The 25,937-nt window shown below is 60.4% G+C and overlaps 2 protein-coding genes across 9 annotated transcripts; both read right to left on the bottom strand.

Annotated features, from left to right (window-relative positions):
- Positions 1-779: 779 nt before the first annotated feature.
- Positions 780-13,538, bottom strand: PUF60 (poly(U) binding splicing factor 60). Of its 8 annotated transcripts, none has more exons than XM_047841776.1 (12): positions 13,368-13,538; positions 8,647-8,748; positions 6,244-6,339; positions 6,037-6,126; positions 5,039-5,089; positions 2,771-2,932; positions 2,589-2,681; positions 2,238-2,451; positions 1,968-2,158; positions 1,692-1,827; positions 1,290-1,525; positions 780-1,207 (listed from the first exon to the last, which is right to left on the bottom strand). In XM_047841776.1, the coding sequence occupies exons 1-12, from the start codon at positions 13,389-13,391 to the stop codon at positions 908-910; spliced, it is 1,695 nt and encodes a 564-aa protein (XP_047697732.1). In that variant the 5' UTR covers positions 13,392-13,538; the 3' UTR covers positions 780-907. The 8 variants fall into 8 exon arrangements, with proteins under 8 accessions (XP_047697732.1, XP_047697726.1, XP_047697734.1 ...); XM_047841770.1 differs by having other exon boundaries at positions 8,647-8,745; positions 13,368-13,527; XM_047841778.1 differs by lacking the exon at positions 13,368-13,538 and adding an exon at positions 13,019-13,152.
- Positions 13,539-18,233: 4,695 nt separating this feature from the next.
- On the bottom strand, positions 18,234-24,879 carry NRBP2 (nuclear receptor binding protein 2). Its single transcript, XM_047841779.1, has 18 exons — positions 24,514-24,879; positions 23,855-23,977; positions 23,677-23,778; positions 23,465-23,554; positions 23,258-23,298; positions 23,073-23,167; positions 22,921-22,944; positions 22,767-22,850; positions 22,626-22,681; positions 22,434-22,529; positions 21,245-21,377; positions 21,007-21,109; positions 20,848-20,898; positions 20,638-20,773; positions 19,771-19,824; positions 19,608-19,671; positions 19,450-19,505; positions 18,234-19,363 (listed from the first exon to the last, which is right to left on the bottom strand). The coding sequence occupies exons 1-18, from the start codon at positions 24,634-24,636 to the stop codon at positions 19,295-19,297; spliced, it is 1,500 nt and encodes a 499-aa protein (XP_047697735.1). The 5' UTR covers positions 24,637-24,879; the 3' UTR covers positions 18,234-19,294.
- Positions 24,880-25,937: the final 1,058 nt, after the last annotated feature.

Genomic DNA, 25,937 nt, shown 5'->3' on the forward strand with positions numbered 1-25,937 from the left:
AGAGGGGAGGGGGTTGGGGGGGCGCGCGGCCCGGCCGGCGCTCAGACTCTCAGGAGACGGCGGCGGCGGCCCCGCATCCCGCCCAGCCCGCTCGCCCGCCGCTGTGCCGCAGCCGGAACGGCCGCCGCTGCCCGCCGGACTGCCCCGCCGACAACCGCCGGCCGCCGCGCAGCCCGCCGGGAAGCCGAGGCCCGCCCTCGCCGCCCATCGCCGCCGGGAACTGCAACCCCCACAAGGCCCCGCGGTGTCGGCGCCTCCGAGAACCCGTAGCGCTCCCGCGCACAGCCTGCCGGGAAGCTCAGCTCCGGTGCCCGGGCGCGAAGCACGATGGGACTTGAAGTCCGTACAAGGACCGAGCTCCGCGACGCTGGCCGAAGGCTTCCGGAGGTTCCGCCCGGGCCCTTCCCTGGGATGGGTCCCGCGACCACTTGCTCAGCCAGCCGCCCCTCCCACCGGGACCTGGGCTCCCCTCGGGGCAAGGCGACCAGCGGAGCCGGCGCTCCACTTCCGGGCCGACTTTGTCCCGGGGCGTGAGGTGCTCCGTGCCAGTCTTCCGGCACTAAACCTGCACAGGCGATGCCAGGACCGCGGAGCAGGAGAGCCCCACTCTGTACGGGGGCTGCTCAGGGCAGGATGTAACCAAGCAGGCCTTGATGAGCACTGCAAATGCCTTCCTCCCGTTTTCCAGCAGGCCTGAATTCAAGGCCCTCTCTGCCCATCCCTTCCCCCAAGCTGACTTCCGGGAGACAATAAGCACAGGACCACTGTTACACAGGGACTTTCGGGGCCAACAGCATCTGCACCTTTATCCCCACGCTGGGTGGCTAGGCCTGAGACACCAACAAATCACTCTATAAAACCCAGAGGAAACAAGGAGCAAGTGCAAGTCCAGGGAATAGGGCCAAGGTCACGCAGAAAGGTCACTGTTATCAAAACGCTCCTGGTCATACACTTCAGCCACCACCTTGCGGCCAGCAAACCAGCGCCCATTGAGGGCCTGGATGGCCTTGTGAGTCTCGGAGGCTATGGAAAACTCCACAAAAATCTTGACGATGATCTCTGCGTCCTCCTCCTCGCCCTGCTTCTCCTGGTATATGATGACACGGTTCACAGCACCAAACTTGCCACACTCCTCGGTCACCTCCCCCTCCAGGTCATCGTCGATGTCCTTGGGGTCCACCATGTTACGCAGAACCATCACCGTGGACTGTGCAGGGGAGGGGACAGCTGAGAGCTATGGCTGGCTGGGTCACCCTGCCCCACCCACCCCAGTGGCCCCAGATGCCCACCTCCTGCTTTCGGAGCAGCTTCTGCATCACCATGTGGCGGGCGCTACTACCGGAGATGCTCATGTGCTCCTGCTCGCTGAGCATCTCCGGCCGCTCCGACTCAGGAAAGAGCTCCTCCTCCTCCTTCTCCTTCTTGGGCTCCAGGAGACCCAGCGTTGGGGGGCTGGCCAGGATGGGGTTCACCACTCCCACAGAGGGGATGGTGACCGGAATGGGAGGCCGGGCTGGGGTCACACCTGCAGCAAATCCACCAGGTCCACTGGTCACTCCCCCGTCTCTGCCCTTCCCAGGAAGGAGTGAAGCACCACCTACCCAGGCCTGAACCATGGCCTGTCCTGGCCACAGAGGGCTATGCGCAGAGGGGCAGGAGAAGAAGGGAGGCCCTGACCCACCCAGGCTCACCTGTGATGACTCCTGGCGCCTGGGCAGCCATGACAGCCTGGGGCAAAGCCCCCAGAGGTTGGGCCAGAGTCAGTGCAGGGGACACCAGTCCAGGAGTGGCCAGGGTACCCAGCACCGCTGCTCCAGCCACTGCTTCCTGCAACTCAGAAAGCCACCACACTCAGTCCCCGATCTGGCTGCCTCCACTCAAGACCACCCAAAGAGCCGATCCCCAAAGGATGAGGGAGAGAGGCGCTGTCACGCACAAATGAACCACACAACTGCACCAGCCCTCACCTGAGCTGTGATCTTGGCTGTGGCTGCAGCTGCGGCCACGGCAGCAGCAGGTGGGAGGCCTCCGGGTGTGGCAGGTGTAAGCAGGGGCATGGGGGGTGTGACAGCCTTGCCCACCCGCAAGTACTGGCCACCCAGATCAAACAGGTTCATGGAAGACACGGCATCCTGGGATGACTGGGCCTTCTCATACTCTGCAGGGCAGAGGCAGCAGTGAGGGTTAGCCCCAGTGCCAGGTGGGCCCCACCCTCACCTCAGTCTCCCCAAACTCACCAATGAACCCATAACCCTTGTGCTTGCCAGTTGTGGGGTCCCGGGCCAGTGTGCAAGATTTGATCTTGCCAAAGGCCTCAAATACGCTCTTGATGTCATCGTCGGAAAGATCCTGGTGCACAGAAGCCACGTAGATGCGATTGAAAGCTCGCGCCTCCTCGGCCAGCTGGTCTATGATAGGCTGGGCCTGCCCTATATTGCTGGGTCTGCCCACCTGGGAGAGAAGCAAGGGACAAAGAGTCCCCAGTCAGCCCAGGCCTGGCCACTTCGGGCTGCTCTGCGTCTCCCAGGGGACTGAAACTAGAGCACACCCGACGTCCCGGCCCCGAGGCCCACCTCCTTGGCCCCTACCTTGATGTTCCTGCCTCCTAGCATCACTGAGTTCATCTGCTCCAAGGCGAGCTGCGCAGCTTCTGGGACCTCGTACTCCACAAAGGCAAAGCCCTGGACACGTGAATGTGTCTGTCGTTAGGCGAACAGGGCCCAGGGTGGGGGGGGTGGGGCGGGGTGGGGAGGGGCAGACTAAATCTCACCTTGTGCTTCATGGTGACGGAGTCCCAGGACATGTCAATGCTCTTGATGGGTCCGAAGGGAGCAAAAGCCTGGCGAATGGTGTCCTCCCCGAGCTCATAGTAGATGGAGCCCACGTAGACCCGACACATGATGGCCAGCGCCCGCTGCCGCTGAGCTGCCATCTGGAGCAGGACACAAGGGGAGAGAGAGCCACTGGCTTGTGAGGGGGTTGCAAGAGGCTGGGCAGCCCACTCCCCTCCTGGCCCACCTACCCAGGTCCGCTGTGGGGAGAGCTCCCCACACGGCAACAAGGTGCAGGCTCAGCTCCTGCAGTCAGGGGAGCAGGGGTCAACAGGACCCTACCCCCCAGGAAGGAAGGCCAGGCCCAAAGGCAGGACACGGACGCACCCCGGCCCATCCAGGTCCTGGGCAGACTGGCAGCAAAGCTGACAAGCGGCTGGGAGGCAGGGCTGCACGCCCTCCCACCCTGCCCACCTTCCAGTCTGGGGGCCTGGTACCCCAAGCTGGGCTAGAAGATCCTCCCAGGGTCCTGGTCAAGTGCTCTAGCAGAAGAGGGAAGGGGAAGCCATCCAAGCTTCAGGGACCCACTGGTGTGGAGGCAAGAGAGGGGGCAGAAGACAGGGCAGCTACTGCCCAGAAGAGAGCCCAGGGGAGGAGGTCAGGAGCCCAGATGGGGGCTCCCTGCAGAGACAAAGGGCAGCTGCTCATGCAGGGCCAACTCAGGTGGGGGCTTAGCATTTGGCGAGCCCCCCAGTGTGTTGAACACCTGACAAAAAAGGGCTGGCTGGAGCTCACCCCTGCAGCCCCAAGGCCCCGCCCCCAGGAAGGCCAGAAGGTGGCAGAGCTGCCAAAAAGAGAAGCCCCAGGGCTCCTTGGAGCAGGGAGGGAACAGGCCCAGCGGGCCCAGGACTCTGCTTGGGCAGACGCTGCCTCTGCGCCGGGGCAAGCTTGGGCCCAGGGACGGGGTTCCCACCCCCGCCACCTCACACGTGATGTGCCAGGCAGGGTGGTTCCCGGAGCCATATGCAGTGGGCGGCCAGGAGGAGCTGGGCCCCGGGGAAGACATCAGAGGCCCAGGGCAGGCAAAGAAGATGGGATCCTGGCTCCAGTCCCTCCATAAACACGGGCTCCCCTCACCCTCGAAAGGCTCCCATAACCAGAGGCTAGTTTCCCTCTTTAGACACCAACCGGCCTCTTATGTAGACCAGACCTCCCCCTCCCTCAAAGAGGAGCCTAAAAATCAGATCCACGTGTTCCCCCAACTAGGAATTTCCCCCCAAATGGGACTGCCCTCCTCAAACTGGGCTCCTGACAAGTCGGCCTCAGGCCCCTGCAGAGACCAAGGACCAGCGAAGGTGGAACTACGTCCCCTCTCGCGCCAGACACCCCACACATACACCATCTACCCCTCAGGTCAAAACCCCCCAAGATAACAGCACGTCTCCTCTCCAGGGTGGGCTTCCCAACAGCAGGTGGGCCAAGAGCCCTCCTCCCTGACGTCTCCCCACAGACAGACACTCCTCAGCGAGGACGTCGGGTCTGTCTGGCCCTCAGACAGGGCCACATCTCCCCTGTGAGAGCAGCACACCCAGGGATGACCCCCAGGGGATGGAGCAGTGTCTCTTTCCCAGACTCCTCCGCCCACGGCAGCCAAGGCCACAGCCGCCGCCTCTGCCTCCTCCCTGGCCCACTCTGGGCTCAGCCCCTGCCTGCTCCCTGGCTGCATGGCCTCTACCCCTTGCTGACAGCCAGGCCCAGAGGACCAAATTCTTGCCCTTCCCTCTCCTGCTTGCTTGGGACCCCCCAGCCCCCCGCCCCATCCATCCATCCTCCCTCCAGGGTCTGATGGGGCCGGGAGTTAGGACTCGTCTCTCCTCGGGGGCCTGACCCCAACCCAGGAGCCCGGGCAGCCTGGAGACCGGCAGAGCTGAAGGCCCAGGCGCTGCGCCTCGTGCGTGCAGGCGACATGGGTGAAGGTGGGCCTGGCGTGGGCAGCTGCCCTCCTGGCCTGCTGCCCTCCGCAGTTACCTGGCCGGTTAGTTTTAAGGCGGGACCTCAGAGCAGATGGAGGCCTCCCCAGGGGCGGTCCCGGGTGGGTGCCCGCCCACACCACTGGCCCCGCCACGCCTGGCGCTCTGCTGCGCTCGTCCCGAGCTGGCGGGCAGGGCCGGCTAGGGGAGCAAGGTCCCCAGCACGCGGGCTGCACTGCCCCCCTCTAGCCCTGACTAAGGACATGAGCCCCGGAAGAAGTGAGCATTTCTATTGACCGATTGCAAAGGTGAGAGAGGATCTCCAAAGCCCATTGTCACTGCTGCCATCTGAAAGACAGTAAAGACAGAGTTCAGTCTGTTGGAGCCGAGCAGTCTCCCGCTCTTGTCACACCTCACGCAGACAGCGGCAAGGCCCGGAGTCCCCGCCCTGCCAGGGAGGCCCGCCTGCCTTCCCAAACCGCCGGCCAACTGGCCAGCCGCCGGCACCTGCCCAGGGGGGGCCTCAGAGCCCCAGGTGCCCCGCCCCGCAGCCTGGCCGGCGGGGCAGAAGGAAGGGAGGGGGAGGAGGGGGGGAGGGGGAGGAGGAGAAGGAGGAGAAGGAAGAGGAGGAGGGTGCGGACGGAACAAGGTGAAGAGCCAGGGTATCTCCTGGCAGTGTGGATATCTGAGGGCCGGGCAGGGGGGCAAGGGGCTCGAGGCCCAGGCACCAACCAGTCAGCCTCTCCCTGGCCTCTTCCCCACAGCCACTGCGGCTTCCAGTCACAGGGCCAGAACAGGGCCCTGTTGGAAGTGCTCCCAGCCTGTCCTGTCCGTCCCAGACCCCAGTCCGGGTGGTCTGGGCTCACTGCAGGGGTCGGGGCCTGACACCTCTGATCCGAGGCCATGGGGGGTGGGGAGGAACGCCCCTACATGCTGCACCCTCAACTGGGCGCAGAGGCGACCTGAGGCAACGCTTTCAAGTCCAAGAGGAGGAGCCAACTCAGGGTGCGGGGCAGGGCTACAGAGAAGGGCGGGAAGGGGCCGCGGGCACTCAGCAGATGGGTAAGGCTGGGCCACTCGTGCCTCACGGAGAAGCCTGGGCGTCCCAAGAACGAGTCCTTGAGAAAAAGAACCGCGACACCTCGCGGGGTCGGCCACAGGCACAGGAGGAGGAAGAGAAGGAAGAGGAGGTGGGTGGCGGGGAGGGGCGGGCGGAGGCTCCCGGCCCGGGCGGGCGGGGCCGGCCTCAGGCGGAGCCGGCACCGAGGCCGGAGGGCGGGGCCCGGGCGGCTCACCTGCAGGTTGGTGAGCTGCTGTTGCTGGTGCGCGATGGTCTGCTTCACCAGCACGCTCTTGATGCTCTGCTCCATGGCGTACTTCTTGGCCTGCGGGAGAAGGCGGTGAGGAGCACTGGGGGGCCCGGCCTGCGGGAGATGCGCTTTCCTCCCCCACCTGCTCCCCGCCCCCGCTGTGCCCTGGTTCCCCAGCAGGTACACTCTCACCTTCTGGAGGGCCTCTTGCTGCTCGGGCGTCAGAGGAGGCAGTCCCAGCTTCGCGGTTGTGTTCTGCCCGTTCTCCATCTTGATGGAGTCCGTCCCCTGGTAGTGGGTAGCGGGAAATCATTAAGAATAAGCTCAAGGCCACCCCACGTGGCCCCAGGAACCCCACCCCACCTGCCTCCCCCTACACCTGCACGTGGCCTCGGGCCCAGTCCGTTCCGAGGGACAGACAGCTCCTAGTCACAGGCTGTCCCTGGCCTGGCCTAGATATGCGTCTGCCCCTCCGCCATCCCTGTGCCTGTCCCTAGTCAGACCTCTCCCAAGACTTCTGAGCAGGACACACGCTGAGGAAGGCAGGCACGTCGGGGCCCGTGGACAACCCTGAACAGTTCTGGGGCCCAGGCCACAATGGCCTCCTCACGAGATACCGAGACAGGCAGCGAGTAGTAAGGGGGGCCCATCCCTTGGAGCAAGCCTGACCCCAGAACCTCAGGCCCACACGGTGCAAGAAAGCTGGCCTTAGCCACCCCTTATAAGGAAGAGGGGCCATGGTTCTCTGGATGTGCTGGGACTCCTCATTCCCGGACTGCCTGTCACCCACCTCTGCCCTCCACACCGCCCCACAGATCCAGCCATGGTCACAGACTCAGCTTTCCTGATTGGGCAGAGTACCAGGGACTACTCAAGGAGCAAGTGTGGGAAAGGGCCTCCCTCCCAGCATACCTTCAGGCAGCGCCCCATCCCCTATCCCTGCACACTTGAAAACCTGGACTTGTTCTCCCAGGCCACCACAGCCCCAAGGAGGACTCCAGTCCCCTGGGAAGAGAAGCCAGGAGCAGACCAGCCACAGAAGAAAAGCGGACCTGCCAGCACCCTAGCCAGGTGAGCATGGGGACCAGGAGACATTTTGGGGAGGTGTGGGGCGGGGGGAGCAGGCACAGCCTGCTGCAGACCAGAGCGAATGCAGCTAGGATTAAGGTTACATTCTTTCTGCCAAAATACATTTCTAAGCTGTGTGCAGGCGAAAGAATACAGTTCTGTGAGCAAGAAAAAAACCACAGCCATCAGACCAAAGAGTATGTGTCTCAGGAGTCAAGACCACACCTGCCTGCCCAGGAGCTCAGAGGGCCTGGGGCTACCCCAGCAACCGCAAGGATGGACCACCACCAGGCCCCTCCAGAGGGGATGCTCTGCAGCTCCCAGCACAGCCTTGGGAGGGACAGCAGAGGAGACAGACAGACCCCCAGCATAGGCATGATGAGCAAGGACATCAGAGGAGGCAGGAAGGGGCCAGCTGACCCAAACCCCAGGAATCCCCATCCTGACCAGCCCAAGAATTAGGTTTCCAGCACAGGATCAAAGGGCAGAAGGGGCCTGGAGGTCCCTACTCTGGCGACCCAGTCTGGCCCAGAGGCTTGTCCTCTCCACCCTCCCGGCTGGCCCCAAGCCAGGTTCTCCTTAGTGAGACAAAGGCAAGAGTGCCAGGGGCTGTGACTCTAGAGCAGGCTGTCACCATGGTAACCAATGCCAACCCCCTTTCAGCCCCTTAGAAACTTTTCAATCTCCTCTTTGTCTTGGTAAACAAAAGGCCCTTCTCTCATCAATCAGGGTAGGGGAGGGCTGGCTAGATGGACACCCTGGCCCCTCTGCCCATCTGCTTCAGCCCCCATAACTTCCCAGGATCCAAGCTGCATATCACGGCCAAACGTCCCCTGAGGGTGTGGGGGCCCGCAGGAGGGTCCCACTCCAGCAGGCCCCCAGGCCACCTTGTTGAGCCCCCACTGGAACCCGCTGGGGGCAGGCGCTGCCATGGAGAAGCACAAAGAACCCTACTGCCCAGGACACGGACTGGCTCCACCTCCTATAGGACAAGCTCCCAAGGACAAAGAAACCGGAGCAGGACGAGATCTGCCCAGACCCACTCTGCAGTCTGGCCCGAGTCCCATGCAGACCCCGTGCTCTGACTTACACATGTTCTGCTTCGCTGTTTTATCTAAATTCGAGGTCTGAAGTGAAAATCTCTGTTTCTGGCTCTTAACACCCATCACACTCTGAAACGGCACATCTGCCCTCTTCTAGGACACCCGTGGGGAAGGGCTTGCAGTCGCTCTGGGTCAGCCCCCAGCTAACCATCATCACTATCTGCCCGACGTCTGAAGACACGAGGCTGTGACCCACCACAAAAGCAGGGCAGATGCTAAGGGGAGAGCCAGGCCTGAGGCCGGGTGGTGAGGGGACAAGACAGGCGCCTGCACCCAGAAGGTAGAGAAGAGTCCCTAGAGCTCCTCCCACCCCACCCCCACCTCTCTAGGCCCAGGGACACGCAGGCAGGCGGGCAGGCGGGCGGGCGGGCAGGCAGGCGGGCAGGCGGGCAGGCCTGAGGGCAAGGACGGTTAAGGTCAGTACCTGTGGAGGTTTCCATTTGTCTCCCGCTGCCACCACTGCCGCCGCCGCCGCTGCCGCCGCCGCCGCTGGCTCGGACCCCCCTCCTTGCTGGCCATTGACCTGCTGCAGGCAGGAAAGAGATGTTGTAACGGACAGTTATAAGACCCACCCACCCCGGCCCTCTCTCCCCTTCCCTAGCTAAAGGCCAAGTGTCCATGGACGAGAAAGAGAGGCAGCAGAGGCACAGGACAAGACCGGCTCTGGCTTGGCCCCTGAGCATCCGACAGTGTCCCACTCCACCCCACACGGCCCATTCCTCCAGGACACCTGCAGCTGATCAGGGTCCTGGCAAAAGGGGCTGGCCTGTCAGAGTCTAGGGCAGCCCGGAGTTGGCAATGAGTCACCAGGAAAGGACAGGACAGAGGATAAGAGCTCCTGCCCCATGTCGAGAAAAGGCATCCTTCCCTAGGTCTAAAACTGCCCTCTGGCCACACAGCTGAGGTCTTAAAGATCAGTTCCTTTCCTGCCAGCAGGCTGGGCTAGGCCACAAGGGATGACAGGGGGCACAGCTGGCCATCCCCCACATCCCCCCCTGAGGCAGACAGCGGAACCTCTCTAGCTGCCTGCACACACGTCTGGGCCGGCCCCATGGCTCAGCATCAGTCCCAGTGCCTTCCACAGGCTCTGGCCAAGCCCACACCCCAAACCCTTCCCGAAGACACCTCTGAGGAGGGCTGTTCTCCGAATAACAGGCTCTGGTACGTGGTCTGCACACACAAGCCTCCCTCCCCCAGCAGTCAAACTGTCCGGGGCTGTCTAACTGCAGGGAGGGCAGCTGAGAGCTTGGCCATACTCCACACCCAGAGGGGCATGGAGCCACTGCCATGCAGAGACAGCCCAAAGGAGAGAACAGCTCTCAACTCAGCTCAGCAGGAGCAAAGACAGGCCACGGGCAGGAGGCAGCAACGATGGGGGCTGGGGGACTTGGTGGAAGGGCCCGGAGACCTACTCCACCTTCTCAGGCCACACAGCAGGAACTGAGAGCAGAACACACTTTCCCCACTCCCAGCTCACAAGACCCACAGACATCTAGGAACACAGGGGACAACCACGCCTACCCTGGGAGCCCTGTGCACAAAGCCAGAGGCTAGGCTGACTTGGTCAGAGCTCGTCTCAGGCCCTCTAGCCCCAAAGAAGACGGCAACACAAGCCTGTCTGTGCTGGATACACGGCCAGTGGGCACAGGAGCTGTGGCTAACCCAGCCCTGCGCCTTGCCCAGAGCTGCACCACTCAGTTGCTGAGCTCAGCACCACTGCTACTTAGAAACGATGCCCCACAGAGAGCCAAAGGATGGGGGACCCTTGTGGCATGGCCCCACCGACTGGGCGTATGGCAGCTGGGGTCAGGGTCCATGTCTGGCTTGCCTCAAGCACCCTGGCACCCCCAGGAGCACATCTGGAGCTGAGGCTGCCCTCTCGAGGCTCACAGCAAGAGTTGACTTCAGGTCTGCGAAAGCAATCCAGCACCTAGGCCTGTGAACTGAGCCAACCCGAGGGCACATTTATCAACGACTTCTTGGTGTCCCAAACTAATATAATAGCCAACATAGGAAACAGGCCATTGCTGAAGGTAGTACACGACTCAGAAGCGACTTCTCAGGAACAGTCAGGCCGGCAGGGGAGACCACAAGGAACATGCCACCACCTCCTCGGACACCAAGGCGCTAGTCCCACAGAGCCCACGGTTCTGCTAAGAAAGTTTGGAGAAAACTGCCGTTTATGATCACAGATGGCCACGTGCTGTCACCCTCTGGCAATGAAAACAGGAGGCTTTGCAGTCACAAAGCTCCCTGTCATCAGGCAGCAGTGCCTCAAAGGGTGAGAAGTCCCCTCTGAGAGGCAGTGCAGCCCTGTGATTCTGGGCCCCAAACTCCAGCACTGCCACTGCTCACCGGCCTAGGCTCAAAACGAGTACTTCCATCAGAAATGCCAGAGAAGTTAAAGTAATTACTTAACGTGTCCAAGACTCGGCCTCTTCAGGCCTGTGTCCCGGGGCTGGCAAGCAGGTTCAGTGAGTCACCCCGTGTAAAGTACTCAAGGCTCTCCCGGCACAGAGCAAGCAGCTCTAGGTCTCAGCCATTATCAGCACTGGTACAACACCCAGCGTCAAATCCCCAGAGCAGAGCCACTGCAGGACGCCCTCCGTCTGTTCAGTCCTCTTTACACGGTGCCACGCGGCCTACCAGACGGCTGGGCTCTGTGCTGGGCACTTTGCAGCAAAAACAAGGCAAGTGGCACCTACATAAGAAGACTGCTGTGGTTCATGAGCACAAGAAAAAACCACCAAGCGAGCGCAGGATGCGAAGAAAGGCACCGAGGGTGCTCCGCTGCGGCAGCCAGGGAAGGCCGACGAGGTAGGCGCGGACCATCTTCAGAAGGAGAAGAAAGCACCGGTGCCCACAGGGAAGGGAGAGGGTCTGGCGCCCCTGCCACATAGATGGAAACCAAGAGGAATGGCTCCAAGTAGGAGTGAGCCCAGTGGTCACAGGTAGGGAAGAACGGAGCGATAAGTCACAGACACACGATGCCACCAGAAGACCACGCCCCTAACGAGAAGGGGCTGTGGCCCGTTTCTGCAGCCAACAGGTGGAAGGCACAGAAGGGACAAGCGGCACTTCCGCATCTTCCTGCGTCCTTCCCTAGTGATCGCTGTCAGCCCAATTCGGTGCCACTCTATCCCCACGTCCCACAAGAGCTGAAGCCACATCTCAGGACAGCACCTGTGCTGCTCAGCACGCACGGACCACGGGACAGAACAGGCTCTCACTATGCCCGACCAAGACAGTCAGAACACAGGCTGTCTAGAGAGCCATCCACTGGAAAGGTTAGAAGAGGAACACGTCAGACCACAGCCTGGACCTCACTCCCGGAATCTGACGTAAGCCTGAGACTGTACGGTTTTCGGACACCCACCAACGTATGTACGCGTCAACCTCTTGAGAGAATTCGAATGAGCAGCAAACACCCCTACGGAAAACCTCGGTTTGCGGGACTCAGACTCACTGCCCGTGGCCACCTCTACTGTGAGGCCACCTCTGTCTGGCACCACGCCACAGCACAACTGAGCCCAACTCATCCCTCAGTGTCCGTGAGTGCAGGGCGCTGCCAGCTCCAGCCTCCGGCACCCACCGAGGCCAGCGCTCGGTGTCCATGCTGCCGCTGCAGGAGGCTTGAGGGAAACCAGGCACCCACTCTTCACTGGCTTCTCCTCCTCCACATTCCACACTTTCCCAGGAGTCTGGGTCCTCGTCTCCAAGCCTCCCTCTCCTTTGCTGTCCAATTCTAACCACTGTCCGGGACAGTCGCCAAGTCCTCTATCCCCGTCTCTTTTCTAACTTCCTCTCAGGCAGGTCGTTTGCTCCTGTGGTTTCAACAGGGAGCGGGACACGGTAGGAAGGGGACAGTCAAGTTAGCAAGGCCGGAGAATCACACGCTGGGCTCCCCTCACAAGCTGGGGCCTCCCCCCACCCCCCAGACTGTTCCTGTGCCAGTGACGCCCAGTGACATAGGTCCAGCCTCCCTCATGGGTGTCGGCCCCCAGCAGAGGGCCTGGCCAAGATCTAGTTCTAACCTAAGTACACTCCCTGACCTCAGGTGTCTTCCCCATCAGTCCAGCCTCCAGCCACCTGCAACAGGTGCCTTCTCTGACAGACCTCACCATGTCACCGTGGGTATGGATTAGGGGCAGGGTGTAAGGTAAATAAAGCAACGGAATGATGTTGTGCAAGGCCCAGGAGAACAGTCATTTAAACCGAATAGGAAGAAAAAAGGGTCAAGGGAGACTTCACCATTTAGTGTGGTGTATATAAGCGTTCTCCATCAATGCTGATCGCTCCAGGTGACTGAAAGGTAGGTGAGCACTGAGCAGGGGAGGGAGAGGCTCCTTCCGCTGGATGTCTACACCACCCTGAGCACAGGTCCCTCGAGCTCACAGTATACATGGGCCCCGTGGGCGGCAACTGGTCCTCAGGGTCCACCAGACCCCAGAACGGGGCCGGGACTACGTCTAGTTGCCCACTGTGCCCCCAGGTGCTCGGACAGAGCCTGGGGCAAAGAAACTGCTCAAGAAACGTGATGCGAGAGCACATTCTCTCCTTCCTGGATAAGGAAGCCGGGATGGAGTCCCTGTTAGCTGGTAACCACTTCCCGCGGAGCATCAGCGGAGAGCAGCAGAGTCGCAGCTGTGGATGCAAGGAGCCAAGGCCACCACCCTTCCCACCGGGCCAAGATGCCTTCCTACAGGCCCTGCACGCCTGGCGGCCCGTTCCCACGGACAGGAGGAGACGCCATCACGGCCAGGAGCCCCGCAGTCAAGCCCCGGCCACAGGCGCACCCGTCGGCAGAAGGGTACGACGGCCGCCCGGCTCCGCCCTGAGGCTGCGACTCGGCGGCGCGACCCGAGGCCGCTCGCGCAGGCCCGGCCGGCCGCCCCCCGACCGGGCCGCGCTGGGCGAGCCTCACGGCCCCCAGACTCCGACCGCCGGAAGCTGTAGCCCGCGAGCCGGAAGCTGCGGCCGCGGGCCCGGCCCCGCCTCGCGCCCGCCCCCGCCTCGCACAACCGAGAGCCGCGGGGGCCCGGGAGCTACCGCTGCGTCCCCAAGAGGCCTTCGGCGCCCTGGCCCGGCCGACGACCCACTCCCGCCGACCGAGCGGCGGCCTGCGCTCACAGGCGGCTCACTTACGAGAGCTATGGTCGCCGTCGCCATCTTGCGTCCGTCGCGGCCGCCGCGCGCGCCACACGCTCCTGCTCCCTCCGCGGTCTCGCGCGATCTGGGTGCCAGCGGATGCGCCCGGAGAAGGAGGGAAGTCTCGCGACAAAAGGCCCCTTCGCCCTCGACGAGGGAAGACAGAGGAATGAGCTTCCGGTGTGGGGAGGGACCGTTAAGGGCCCGAAGAGGAGCGGGCGGACGGGGCGGGGCGGGGCGGGGCCGGGACCGTGTGGGCGGGGCCGGCGGCGCGCACCTCTTTCCCGGTTGCCTCACGCGTCTTGTCTTTCGCAGCGCTTACCCTTCTACGGCGGAGGGCCGTCCAGGCTCAGTGTGTCTGTTAGCCCCTCGCTTCCCCCTCCTGCCCCTCCTCCCGCCGCTGCTCCACTTTCCTGCCTCCTTAACAGAAAAACGGGTGATGTGCGTGTCTCCTGCGTCCCCGCTCTCACCCAAGAGGCAGGACAGAGGACGTTTGGATCCCCTCCAGGGCTGAAGAAGTCCCATCTGCCCAAACGATCTTGTTGAAAGAGGTCACGAAGAGTCGCCATATTTCAGCGTCAGATTTCAAGTTACATCTTCTTTGCGTCGTGCCATCTCTGAAGTCAGCATGCGCCTACCAGTGAATGATGTGCCTTCGTTTAATTAGCCTCATTCTCTTTCCTAGTGAGTCATAAAACAGCAGTGCATCTTGAAACTGATGGCGTCATAGATTCAATGACATGCAGTCGGTAGGAATCCAAAAGACAGGCTTGTGAACCCACCCAGTGGGAAGGGCCTGCACCCGGAGTCCCCATCGGGGCCTTGAGCTGCCCTAGACGTCTGCCATATGTCACACCCAGCCCCAAGACCCTAACACAATGAAGCCACATCTGTAAGCTCAGTGAAATTGTCAGTCCAACAACTTCGGCCTACCTGAGGCAACAAAGTGTCTTTCCCAGTTAGGCTGGTCTCTTCTCAATCCTGGGAGGCTTTACCGTCTAGTTAAACAGGGTTGAATATTTTCTTCATACCCCTCCCCTCTAAAATGATAGAATTTTATAAAGACAAAAACCGATGAACACAGAAGTGAAATATTGTGGAACTGGAGGAAGGTGGAGAAGGGGTTCTGTTTAGCCACCTGGAGGTTAGCATCTGAGGGGTCGTGTGTGAAAATGCAGCTGCAAGAAAGAGGAGACCCCCAGGACCTCAATCCCTACTGGCAGTGGCTGGGCTGTCAGAGCAGAGCCCTGTTCTGAAAGGGAGTGAGATTCTTGCCCTGTCCCCACCTCCACCCTGGCTCAAAGTCTAGCCCCCAGCATGTGCCCACCACAAAACTCAGAGCTCCTGTCTGCAGTAGCTCCTGGCTCCAAAGAAGACTGGCAGCTGGAGGGTGCTCAGGAGAATGGCCTGGCTGGATCCCTGGCCTCAAAGCTCACCAGGCAATAAGCCCCACCATTAAGATCATATCACTCTTAAGAGAAACGGGACAGCCCAGGATCACCAGACACCTAAGGAGAAGGAACAAAAATGGAAATGGAAAAGGAACTCAGAAGGAGCAGAGACAATAAAGAAAAGAGAAAAAGAAGAAAAGCTAAACTCCTATCCTCAGATACTAGAGAGGATGTTGCATCCAAAATCAAGAACAAGCGATATATTGCACACCTGAAACTAACACTGCATGTCAGCTAACTGGAAGCAAAATAAGAACTTTTTTAAAAAAGAAAAACAAAATCAAGAACAGGAGGCTATAGAGAAAGAATATTCAGCCAATGATAAAGAGTGCTTACAAATGAAAAATATGGGAGGAAAATGAACAATTCAGTAGAGGGTTGAAAGATAACAGCTGAAATCTTCTAGGATGTATAGAACAAAACCCGATAGGTAGAGAAGATAAAATGTAACCATAATCACACTGACCAGTATTCTTCAGTGCTTAGAACTGGACTGGCACTTCAGTGGCCTCCATGACAGAGAGGGATGGGTGAAGTAGTGAATGGGCTGGGACTTGCCACCACCACCACTGCAGGAGAGTGGGGGGCACAAGCACCACTGTCTGGTGGCAGCTTCCCCTGTGATTTGACATTGACGTATAAGGCATTCAGAGTGCTTGTGTTCTGGGCACTGTTCTCATTACTTTACAAACATTACCTGTGTGATCTTTACAATGATCCCATGGAGTGGGTACTGTTATTATCCCACTTTTACAGACAAGAAAGTAGGGGCACGATATCATACCTCAGGAAGCGGAACGGCCCCACAGCCTATGCCCTTAACTACCGTGTATTGTGCGTCTCAAAGCTCAACATCTAAATAATAAAAATTCCTCAAAATAAGGAAAGGGGAAAGTCAACCAAAAAAAAAAAAAAAATTTCCTGGAACTGAAGGATTGGGATCTCTGGACAACAGATAAAAGAGAAGTTTTAAATGAAGAACTATCATTGAGAATTTCCAAAGGGAGGGAGAGAGAGGAAGAGGAAGTGAGAGAGACAGAAATCACAAGGGGTCAGAATTCAGAAAGGCATGAGAATTCTTGGGACTAGAAGAAAATCACATGATACTCTCAAAATCCTTGGGAGAAATAATTTTCAACTTAGGCAAACTTTTGTGCCTAGCTACACTAACAAGCAGATGTAAGAGTAGGCTAGGGACAAATAGGCAAAGACTCCATAACTTCCCATGTACCTTCTCTCAGGAAACTTGGAGGATGTTCCTCCTCAAACAGAGGGTGAAGGAAGGAAGATGAGAGCTAAGGATCCAGTCAAAGGAGAAAGGAGGTGCTCCAGGATGCTGGTGAAGGAACAACTAACTCATGCTGAAAGCTGGGTCACAGGCCCAAGAACAAGCAGCTGGGGCAGAGAGCTGGCACAGTGGGGGCTCTGGGAAAAGATGAAACTGAGCAGTCAGTTATGCAATGAATCTCAAGTATTGAGAGGTTCACACTTCAGTAGGAGAATCTAAGAATGAATTCATGAGACATGTATAGAAAACTAAGCAAACCAAAAAATAAGGCAATTATTAACTCCAGGCAAAACAAAAAGTTGTGCAAGAAAGCAAATATAACCCTAGGACACCTTGTTCTCTGCTGAGACCTGCAGTAATGAAGCTGTAATAATACCCACCACACTGGGATGATGCTGGGTCAGGAAACTGAGGCTAGTGATCTTGCTCTTCTCCCAGGACACCAGCCGGGGAAGACCTTAATGTAGAAAACCCAATAAAAAGCAGTAAAAGCATGTGTCGTTTTGTGGAAGATGGGTTTCACACGCCCGAAGAAATAGCTAAGAGTTAAATTTGGAAACAGAGTTGGAAACTGCATTGGTTATTTATTGTTGGTTAAAAAAAATGCATTCCACTTTTAAAACGATATGTATATAACTTTGAAAAGATAAAAGTTAAAATGAAAACCTCAACATAAGCATGATTAAACGGAGCCATGATAGTATTGATATTTGTGCGTTTAATCACGGGTACAATCTGGGCGCCTGGGTGGCTCAGTCAGTTGGGCATCCGATCTCGGCTCAGGTCATGATCTTGCGGTCCGTGAGTTTGAGCCCCGCATCGGGCTCTGTGCTGACAGCTCAGAGCCTGGAGCCTGTTTCGGATTCTGTGTCTCCCTCTCTCTCTCTGACCTTCCCCCATTCATGCTCTGTCTCTGTCTCAAAAATGAATAAACGTTAAAAAAAAATTTAAAAAAAATCACGGGTACAATCTGTTATGTATTTGACACTCAAATTATTTTAAGATGATAGCATTAGGATTTCCAACTGGACGTGTAAGTTATTTTAGATTTGTTATTTAAGTTGGAAGATGTAAGAATTTGGATAGCTTTGTAGAGTATTGGGGTGTTTAAGACAACTTGAGATTCACCATGTTTGTACATTTAATTTATTTGAGACACCTTGGTAACTTGGTTTTGGTTTGGTTTTTGGTTAGGGCAATGTGGTAGGTGGAGAAAGGACACCTTCCCTCCAAGATGTCCGTGCTGTAACCCCAGAACCTGTGAACGTTACTTTATATGGCAAAAAGGATTTTGTAGGTATGATTAAGGAACCTTGCGGTAGGGAGATTATTCTGGATTATCCAGGTAGACCCAACCTAATTACATGAGGCTTTCCTGGCTGCAAAAAACCAGACAGACGGTTCATGAGAAAGACTTAACTAGTTGTTGCTGGCTTTGGAGATGGGAGATGGGTACGTGAGCCAAGGAATGTGGTGCCTGTGGAAGCTGACAATGACCTTCAGTTTCTTTCAGGGCAAGAAAATGGGGACCTTGGCCCTGCCATTGCAAGGAAATGAATTGCTGCCCAGCGCCCACAGCTTGCACCATGCCTGACACCTGCAGACCCAAGCTGAAGGAACAGAAGATGGAAACCTAGGAAATGGCTCTAGGCTCCCCTAGAACTTCCAGAAAGGAACATAGCCTTGCTAGCAGCTTGAGTTTAGTCTGGTGAGACCTGTACCGGACTTTTGACCTGCAGAACTATAATAAATTTGTGGTATTTTAAGCCACTAAGTTTGTGGTAAATTCTTATAGCAACGACAGAGAACTAATGCAACCGTGGGCTTTCCTGATTTGATACTAGAAATACTTAAAAAGGAATCTGGGGGCGCCTGGGTGGCGCAGTCGGTTAAGCGTCCGACTTCAGCCAGGTCACGATCTCGCGGTCCGTGAGTTCGAGCCCCGCGTCAGGCTCTGGGCTGATGGCTCGGAGCCTGGAGCCTGTTTCCGATGCTGTGTCTCCCTCTCTCTCTGCCCCTCCCCGTTCATGCTCTGTCTCTCTCTGTCCCAAAATAAATAAACGTTGAAAAAAAAAAAAATTTAAAAAAAAAAAAAAAAAAAAAAAGGAATCTGAACGCACCAAATGTATACATGCGATTTAAAACATTTAAGAATGTTTAACTCCATTTGAAGATGGAGGGGAGGCAGTCTGGGAGAAATGAGGCCAGGGCAATGAGGGGTGGGAAGGAGTTGAGGGGGAGAGACGGGGAATCAGGAGCTGACAGTCTCAGGACCTGGGAGGCAGCCGCCATGGGAAGAGGTGAGGGAGGTAACAAAGGGGGTAATGGATTTGAGAGGAGGCACAGTGAAGAGCGGGTATCTGCCTGAGCCCAACCTGTCCAGGCCAGGGAATGGAAGAGAAAAGAGCCCTTTGGAAGGGGGGTGCAGGGACCAGAGAGTATCTGCAGAGGGCTGGCAGATCCCTGTCTCCGAGCAGTGGAACGTCTGAAGGGGGCTCCATGGCGGGTCTGCACTGGGCAGCGGTTGGAGGGCTGTGCAGAAGCCACATCAAACTATGAACTTGGGCCCCTGGAAACTTCTCTGTCAACTGCTCCTCCTGCCAGGTTGTGGCCCTGTCCTGTGCCCCGCACTGTGCCTGACGTCTGCGGGTGTGGTGCCACTGGCTTAATGTGGGGGTTCCTCACGTGGGTCTGTGATTCCAACAGGGGGTGGAGCATTTCCCTGGCCAGACATCTGTCCAGGACACGGGTCCCCCACCCTCAGCACTGGGCTTCCCTGGGGGGCAGCCTCCCCCATGCTGAAGGTACAATCACTGGCCAGATATCCTGGGGTGGGGGGAGAGCTCTTGGCCAGGAAGTGGTGGACACGGGAAGGGATTCTGAGTTGTGGAAGCTGGCTGGGGGGGGGGGGGGATCCTGATCCTAAGGACATGTGGGACCTAACGACTCCCCTGACCCCCAACCTAGGCTCCTTCAACCCCCTGATCGTCCCCCTGTAGCTCCAAAGCCACCACCTTCCCCACCCCACTCCAGGGCCTCCTTGGAAGCTGTAGAAGGCAGGTGTTTGGTCATCAGCCCCCAGCATGTAAGCAGAGGACAGCCCCTGGTCCTCTGAACCCTGGGCCAATGCTGAGCTTCCCCATGCGGGCTGCCGGGGCTGGTCCCTAGGGGCTGGGGTTGGGAGGTCACGGCTGAGCTCCAAGGTACTTGAGGAAGGTGCTTTCCAGGAAGGCAGCCAGCTTGGTCCGGTCATCCTGCAGGGTGGGAGGAAGGCGTGGGGTGACAGAGGGGTGCAGACTCTGCTGTGCCCCCCTCCCAGCTGGCTGGGCTGGCCACACACCTCGTGAACGAAGCCGTAGTGTACCAGCTCGGCAGCAAGGTCCTGGGCGCTGTCCGCTGAGGCAGGGACACAAGCAGGGGTGGGGCAGAGGCGTGAGGCCACCACCTGTGCCCACACCCGCACTCATCCCTGCCCGGGGCCCCGCCCACCCGGCTTACTTGGGAGCAGGTCGTAAGTGAGCTGCCGGTGCAGCCGGTCCTCCAGCACCAGAAGCAGAGTGAGCTGGGGAGGCAGGAGGGCGTGGTTGGCTCCTAGAGTGCACCCCATCCCCCACTGCCCTTACCCTGTACCTCTGCGGGTCCCAGCACCGGCCCTGCTCACATGCCAGCGGGCCTTGTCCTCACTTCTCTCCAGGTTGCATTGCATCTGGATCACCTGGGGATAGGGGCGGATCAAGGTCACCCTCAGAGGCTTGACCTCAGCACTGAGTACAAGAGCAGATGCCACCTTAGGGGGCCCAGAAGGAAGAGTAAGGACTAGAAATGGGGGTAAATCTCTAAGGAGAGCCTAGAAAGCACATCTCACGTCACATCACATCACATAAGTGGTCTGGCAAGTTAAGGAAAACTTCCAGAAGAGTAAACACCGAGTCTGGGCAATGAGGGAGAAACAGAGTTTTCACAGGTGGAGAGAACACCTCAATAAGGAGACAGCTGGGACAGCGGTGGAGGACAGGGGTCAGGAGGAACATGAAGGAGCAGATGCAGGGGGCGCCAGCAGGGCCAGGCCTCAGAGCACCTGGGAGTCATGCTGAGGACCCCCCACCATCTCTGTGGGCTTTGGACATTAGCACATGAATCCTGGCTGCACTGTGGAGGGAAGTTGGGGGCTTAGCAAGCCAAGGGCAGGGAAGCAGAGATGCCTAGGGGTGGATGAGATTCCCAGATGGAGGCTGCTTGGAACACAGCAAGGATGGGGCAGGGATGGGGGGCTGGCAGGCGGGGGGGGGGGGGGGGGGGGGGGGGGGGAGGCAGGGAGCAAGGGGAGGGGACTTCAGGGGGCAAGGAGCCTCTGAAAAGGGGGTATCCTGGCTTGTCTCCTACCCCCAACAAAAGGGGCAGCCGGGAAGAGAGCTGAGCGGTGGGGGGGGGGGGGGGGGGGGTGGCGCTCAAAGCGCCTGAAAAGGGACCCCTGTGGGCTGTGGACAGGCCTGAGGACGGGCACCATGCAGCAGGAGCAGGGGCTCACCTTTCTGGTCTCTGAGTCAAAAGGTTCCGGTGTCGGGGTCTTGGCCTTCTGGGTCTCCTCAGGCGGTGGGGCCAGCACCCGGGGAAGCCCCAGAGGTCGGGCAGCGGCAAAGTTCATCAGTGGGTAGATCCCATTCCTGGGGATACACTGGGGTGGCTGGGGGCCCAGGCCTGGTAGCCACCAGATCCCCAAACTGAAGACAGCTCTCACCTGACATCCTCCAGGAATTTGTCAAGCTCCAGGTAGGAGACCTCTGAGTACCTGGCATGGGGGTGACGACCGCATGAGGGCAGCCAGTCTGCCCCGCTGGGGGAGGGGGGGGGTGAGGACAGGACTGGGGGAGGGGCTGGCCGAGAGCGGAGGCCTCACCGCCACTGCAGTGGGGGCCGGGCCGGCCGGGGAAGCTCCGCCAGGACCGCATTCAGGTCCACTGCCTTGGTCTTTTCCTCCACCACGTTCTCAGGCATGAGGTCTGCAGGCCGCAGGAGCAGTCAGGGCAGCGCACCCCGAGCCGCAGGTCCTGCCAGGGCCCTTCTCATGTCCCGCTCCCCGCCCCCCCCGCCCCCCGCCAGGCCCTTGGTGCACCCCCAGCCTGCCTGCCCCTCACATTGGTGCTGGAGGAAGCAGTGAGCCGCCAGGAGCTTCAGGGAGTGCACTTCGAAGAGCACGCGGTGGAAGAGCAGGTTGTGGGCTGAGGGCCGCCGGCTGGGGTCCCGGGCCAGGCAGGAGAGGATGAACTCCTGGGGACATGGAGGGGAAAGGCCGAAGTGGGTGGAGCCTTGGTGCTGTAGCTCCACAGGGCGAGGAGAGGAGGCCCCGGAAGTCCCCAGACCCCAAGGCTCCCGTCCTCCAGGCTCTTGTAGGTCAGTGTGGCCTAGCATAAACCCCCCTACCCACAGACTGCCTCTCTTTTGATTGCGTCCGTTCAGGCCCAACTCCAAAGATGACCTTCACAGCTCTCTACCCTACTGTACACATGTCCTCTGTCGCCTCTCATATCTATTCCGGGCCTACTTCTCACCAGCCTCATCTAGTCCCATCACTCTTTTTTTTTTTTTAAGTTTATTTACTTAATTTAAGAAAGAGAACACACACACACACACACACACACACACACACACACACACACACGTGTGTGTGAGCAGGGGAGGAACAGAGAGAGAGAGAATCTCAAGCAGGCTCCACACTCAGTGAGGAGCCTGACTTGGGCTTGATCTCACAGACTGTGACATCACGATGTGAGCCAAAACCAAGGGTCAGATGCTTAGCCGACTGAGCCGCCCAGGCTCCCCAAGGCCCTATCACTTCTGCCCCCAGAAGCCATGTGGTCAAGCCAGACAGTCTAGAGATTGTGGCTACAACTACATCCCCTGACAGCTCCCTACTCCCCTTCTCCCCTACCCCGCCCCCCCCACATAAGCTGGAGCCACGTCGCCTCTACCTTGTTTCCTGGAGGCCTAAAGGCAGGGATGTGGAGTAGAACACTGGGTCTGCCACTTCTCCCAAAGCCTTGGGCAAAGTACTTGGCCTCTCTGAGCCTCTTTCTCATCTCCAAGACAGGCACAACGATGGTGCTCACACGAGGAGCATTCCTCTGGTCTCCCCTTCCTTAGAACGCGCCTCAGAGCCTTAGGGCGGTGGGTAAGGCCCTCCCGCGGGCAGGCCTTTGGGCACCGGGGCTGGCATACCCCTCAGCGGCACCGGCCCGCTGCACCTCCAGGCCTGCTCGAAGCACCTTCCTGGCCCTTACCTGGAGCACTGAGAGTCAGCCGGGAGGGGCAAGGCAAGGTGCTTACCCGCATGTTGGGGTCGCTGAGGGAGTGCCTGGCGCGAGTGATGGCCTCCTCTGTGACCCGGGTGTCTCCATTGGCTTGGATCTCCAGCACAGCCATCTGGGAGGCAGGGCCAGGTCAGGCGTGGAAAAGAGACAGCACCGGTAAGAGGCAGGGTGAGCGAGCTGGGAGGCCACAAGGCCACCGGGCTGGTACCTCCAGTGCACACATCCCAAAGGAGAAGATGTCCACGGCAGTGCCATCAGCAACCTCTGGAAGTGGGGGAGCAAGTCAGGCCGGGTGCGGCACACGTGGTGTTCGCGGGGGACAGCCGGGGCGCCTGGATTCTGGACTCACCACCGTACTCTGGTGGGAAGAAGTGCAGGTTCCGTGGTTCCTCACGCTCCACGCGGATGGGGCTTCGGAGATCATCTGGGAGCGCTGTGGAGAGAGGCGAAGATGAGCAGGCTGGCCTCTCCATGCCCCCCACCCCCCTAGGGCCCCCACGCACCATTGGAGAAGATGCGGTGCCACACTGCACCCGCCACCGCAGGGAGAAAGAGCGGGCGTCAGTGTGGTGGGGCTGTGTGTCTTCGGCCCACGGCTTCCGGCAGCCCCCTCCTCCCCCTGCAGTCCCCGCCCCCGCCCCGCCCCCGCCAGCACCAGAGCCAATCTTGATGAGGCCATTGTGTTGTATGAAAATGGTGTCGCTGGTCAGGTTCCCGTGGGTGATGGGGGGGTTGCAGGCGTGTAGAAAGCTGCAGGGGGAAAGGAGAGCACGTGTGGTCGTGCCAGGGAGGGGCCACTGGGGGCCGTAGGCGTGTGGCGGGGTGAGCCCAGACCCTCACCTGAGCGCCGACAGGATCTGTGTGCACCAGCGCTTCCAGGCCTGGTGGCGGATGGACTCTGTCCGACCGGTGCGGGAGAGGCAGCTGGGCCCTTGGCGCCCACCCTGCACCCTCACCTCGCATCCCTGACCTGGCCCCGGCCCGCTCAGGTCCCCGGAGCTGCCCCTCACCCAGCTCCCCAGCGCAGCCCTGTCCCACTCCCCATACCCGGGCGTTCATGGCTTTGTGGTTTTTCTTGGTCTTCTTGAGGAATTGCTTGAGGCTGCCTGACGACACGTACTCGGTGATGAAGATGACCTGTGGGGCGGGCAGGCTCCGCCAACTGCGGGTGGATCGCTGCCACCGCCCCACCCCCACCCGGCCTGTGGCCACATCCCACCCTGTGGTGTGCCCGTGGTGTGCCCGTGACCGTGGCTCACCCGTGCCCGGGCTTCCGAGGCATCCAGCCAGTGTTTGTGCAGCTTGACAATGTTGGGGTGGTCTACCAGCGCCAGCTGCTCAAACATGGTCTGGATCTTCTCCTGGGAAGGGGGGTGCGGTCACGGGGTGGCGGGGGTGGGGGGGGCCGCAGTCGCTCGAGGGGGGGGCAAGCCTCACCTCATGGGCTGCGAAAGCCTTCCTGTCCCCGAAGTGCAACTCATTCCACACCACCTCCACCCCCTCCTCAGTGTCCATGGCCAGGAAGGTGCTCTGGACCCCTGGCATGTTCCCCTGGTTCACCTGGCAGTGGCGGAAGGGCGTATGAGTGTGCTGATCTGTGTCAGGAGACAGAGCGGGGGCTTGGTCTCCGCCCACACCCTTGGAGGGGGAAGCTAGCTTGGGGTGCTGGCTCTGACCCCCTCTAGGGGAAGCCGCGGGACTGGAGGCGGGTTGGGCTCTACCGGCCAAGTGGTGGTATCCAGGGGCTGGGCCGAGGAGATTCGGAGCGAGGTTCAGGGGATTCAGGATGGTGTTGGGGCGGGGGGGTGGGGGGCGGCTGGTCTGGTCACAGAGGCACGGGGAAGTGGTCCTGGGAGGAGGCTGGACTTTAGGAAATTGGGAGGGTCGTCACCAGGGCATGGGGACCAGACCAGAAGGGTGCAGGGGCCGCCCAATTAGGGGGCTGTCTGCGCGAGGCCGCGGAGAGGTTTCTGGCCTCCCGGCCTGCCCAGCGCTCCCACGGCCCCGCCGTGGCCTCCCGGGCCCTCCGCCGGAGTTGGGCGGTGACCACCCTCCCCCCCCCCCCCGCTCCCCCCTCCCCGCTCCGCCGTGCCCACCTGCTCCCGCCGCTTCTGCCAGCGGCCGCAAGGGCTCTCCTCCAGGATGTCGCTCTCGTCCTCGCTCTCATCCTCCCGCTCCCGCTCCCGGCCCCGCCTCGGCGCCGGCTCCGGAGCCGCCATGGCTTGGCTGGCCCAGGCCGCCGCCCTCCGTGGGATCCGCGGCCCCGAGCCGCCGCCGCCGCCGCCGCCGCTCCCAGCCCGCCCTGGCCCAGAGCCCAGACGCCCAGGCGGGAGCGGAGCCGCCGACTGCCGCCGGGAGCCCGCGCCCTGCTCCGGGAATTGGGAGGCGCGGGCGCGCGGCCAGCCGGGGGTGGAACCCGCCCGCCGCTCCGGAGCCGCCTCCTGGGGCCGGAGCCCTAATGGAGATTCCTGGCGGAGGGCAGAGCCCGCGCTGGCCCCGCCCACTGCCGGACAAGGCCACGCCCCGGCCACACCCCAGGCCCCATGAAGGTGAAGGCCCCGCCTCCCGCCTCCCGCCTCCCCCCCCCCGCCTCGCTACGGCCACGCCCCATCTGAGGCCGCGAGCCCCAGGCCCCGCCCACCCCCAGGTAAGGCCGCGCCCTTTGGCCCCGCCCCACCCGAGGGGGTCGCCCTGGGCCGAGACCCCACTCGCGAGCCCCATCCCATGTGAGGCGCCCTCCCAGGCCGAAGCCCTGCCTAAGGCCCCGCCCCAAGGAGTCCGCCCGGGCTGAGGCCCAGCCTATCCGGGCTAGAGCCCGCGCCCCGGGCGTCCAGCTCCGGTCGGGGTAAGCCGCTCCTGCAGCAAGCCTCCGCTCTCGGCTGCGGCTGCGGGCAGAAGAGGCCACGCCGCCAGCCGGAGTCCAGCGAGCCGACCTCAGGGGGTTCGGCGCCGGCCTGGAGCCGTGTACGTCGGGTCCTCCACGGGCGCTCCGTGACCTGCGTGGACCGGGCCCGGGGCTCCGGGAAACGCCCCCGTGCAGCTCTTGGAGCCGCAGGTCCTTCCCGCACCGCTTGCCCACCACCTTCGCGCGGCACCGCGGTTGTCTCCAGGCTTCCGTCCCAGGGTGGGCCCAGTGTGGAGCGCGGCCTGGGGGCTGCTCCCCGAGGGTCTAGGAGAGGACCTGGGATGGGGCATCTGGAAGGCCAGCTCTCCTGGCGCGTCGCGCCTCCGCCAGCGAACACGTGGGAGGGCCACTGAAGTGATAAACACACCAGCAGGCTGACGGGAAGACTTTAATTCATGATCACAACCCGCCCCCCCCCCCCCCCCCCATCCCGCCTGCCCTTCTGGGCTTGCCTTTCACTTGCTCGGTCACCTTCCCACACTCCAAAATGCCAATTTATTCTCTTCTCTTGCCATTCTGCTGATGGCTCCCCTGGCACAGAGGAGCCCAGCGTGGGGAGCCCCTCCCTCCTCACATGCAGCGCCTTTCTCCCCAGGAGGCCCCCGGTGACACCCT

This window comes from Prionailurus viverrinus, chromosome F2, assembly GCF_022837055.1.
Source record: "Prionailurus viverrinus isolate Anna chromosome F2, UM_Priviv_1.0, whole genome shotgun sequence".
In the NCBI taxonomy this organism is placed as follows: Eukaryota; Metazoa; Chordata; class Mammalia; order Carnivora; family Felidae; genus Prionailurus; species Prionailurus viverrinus.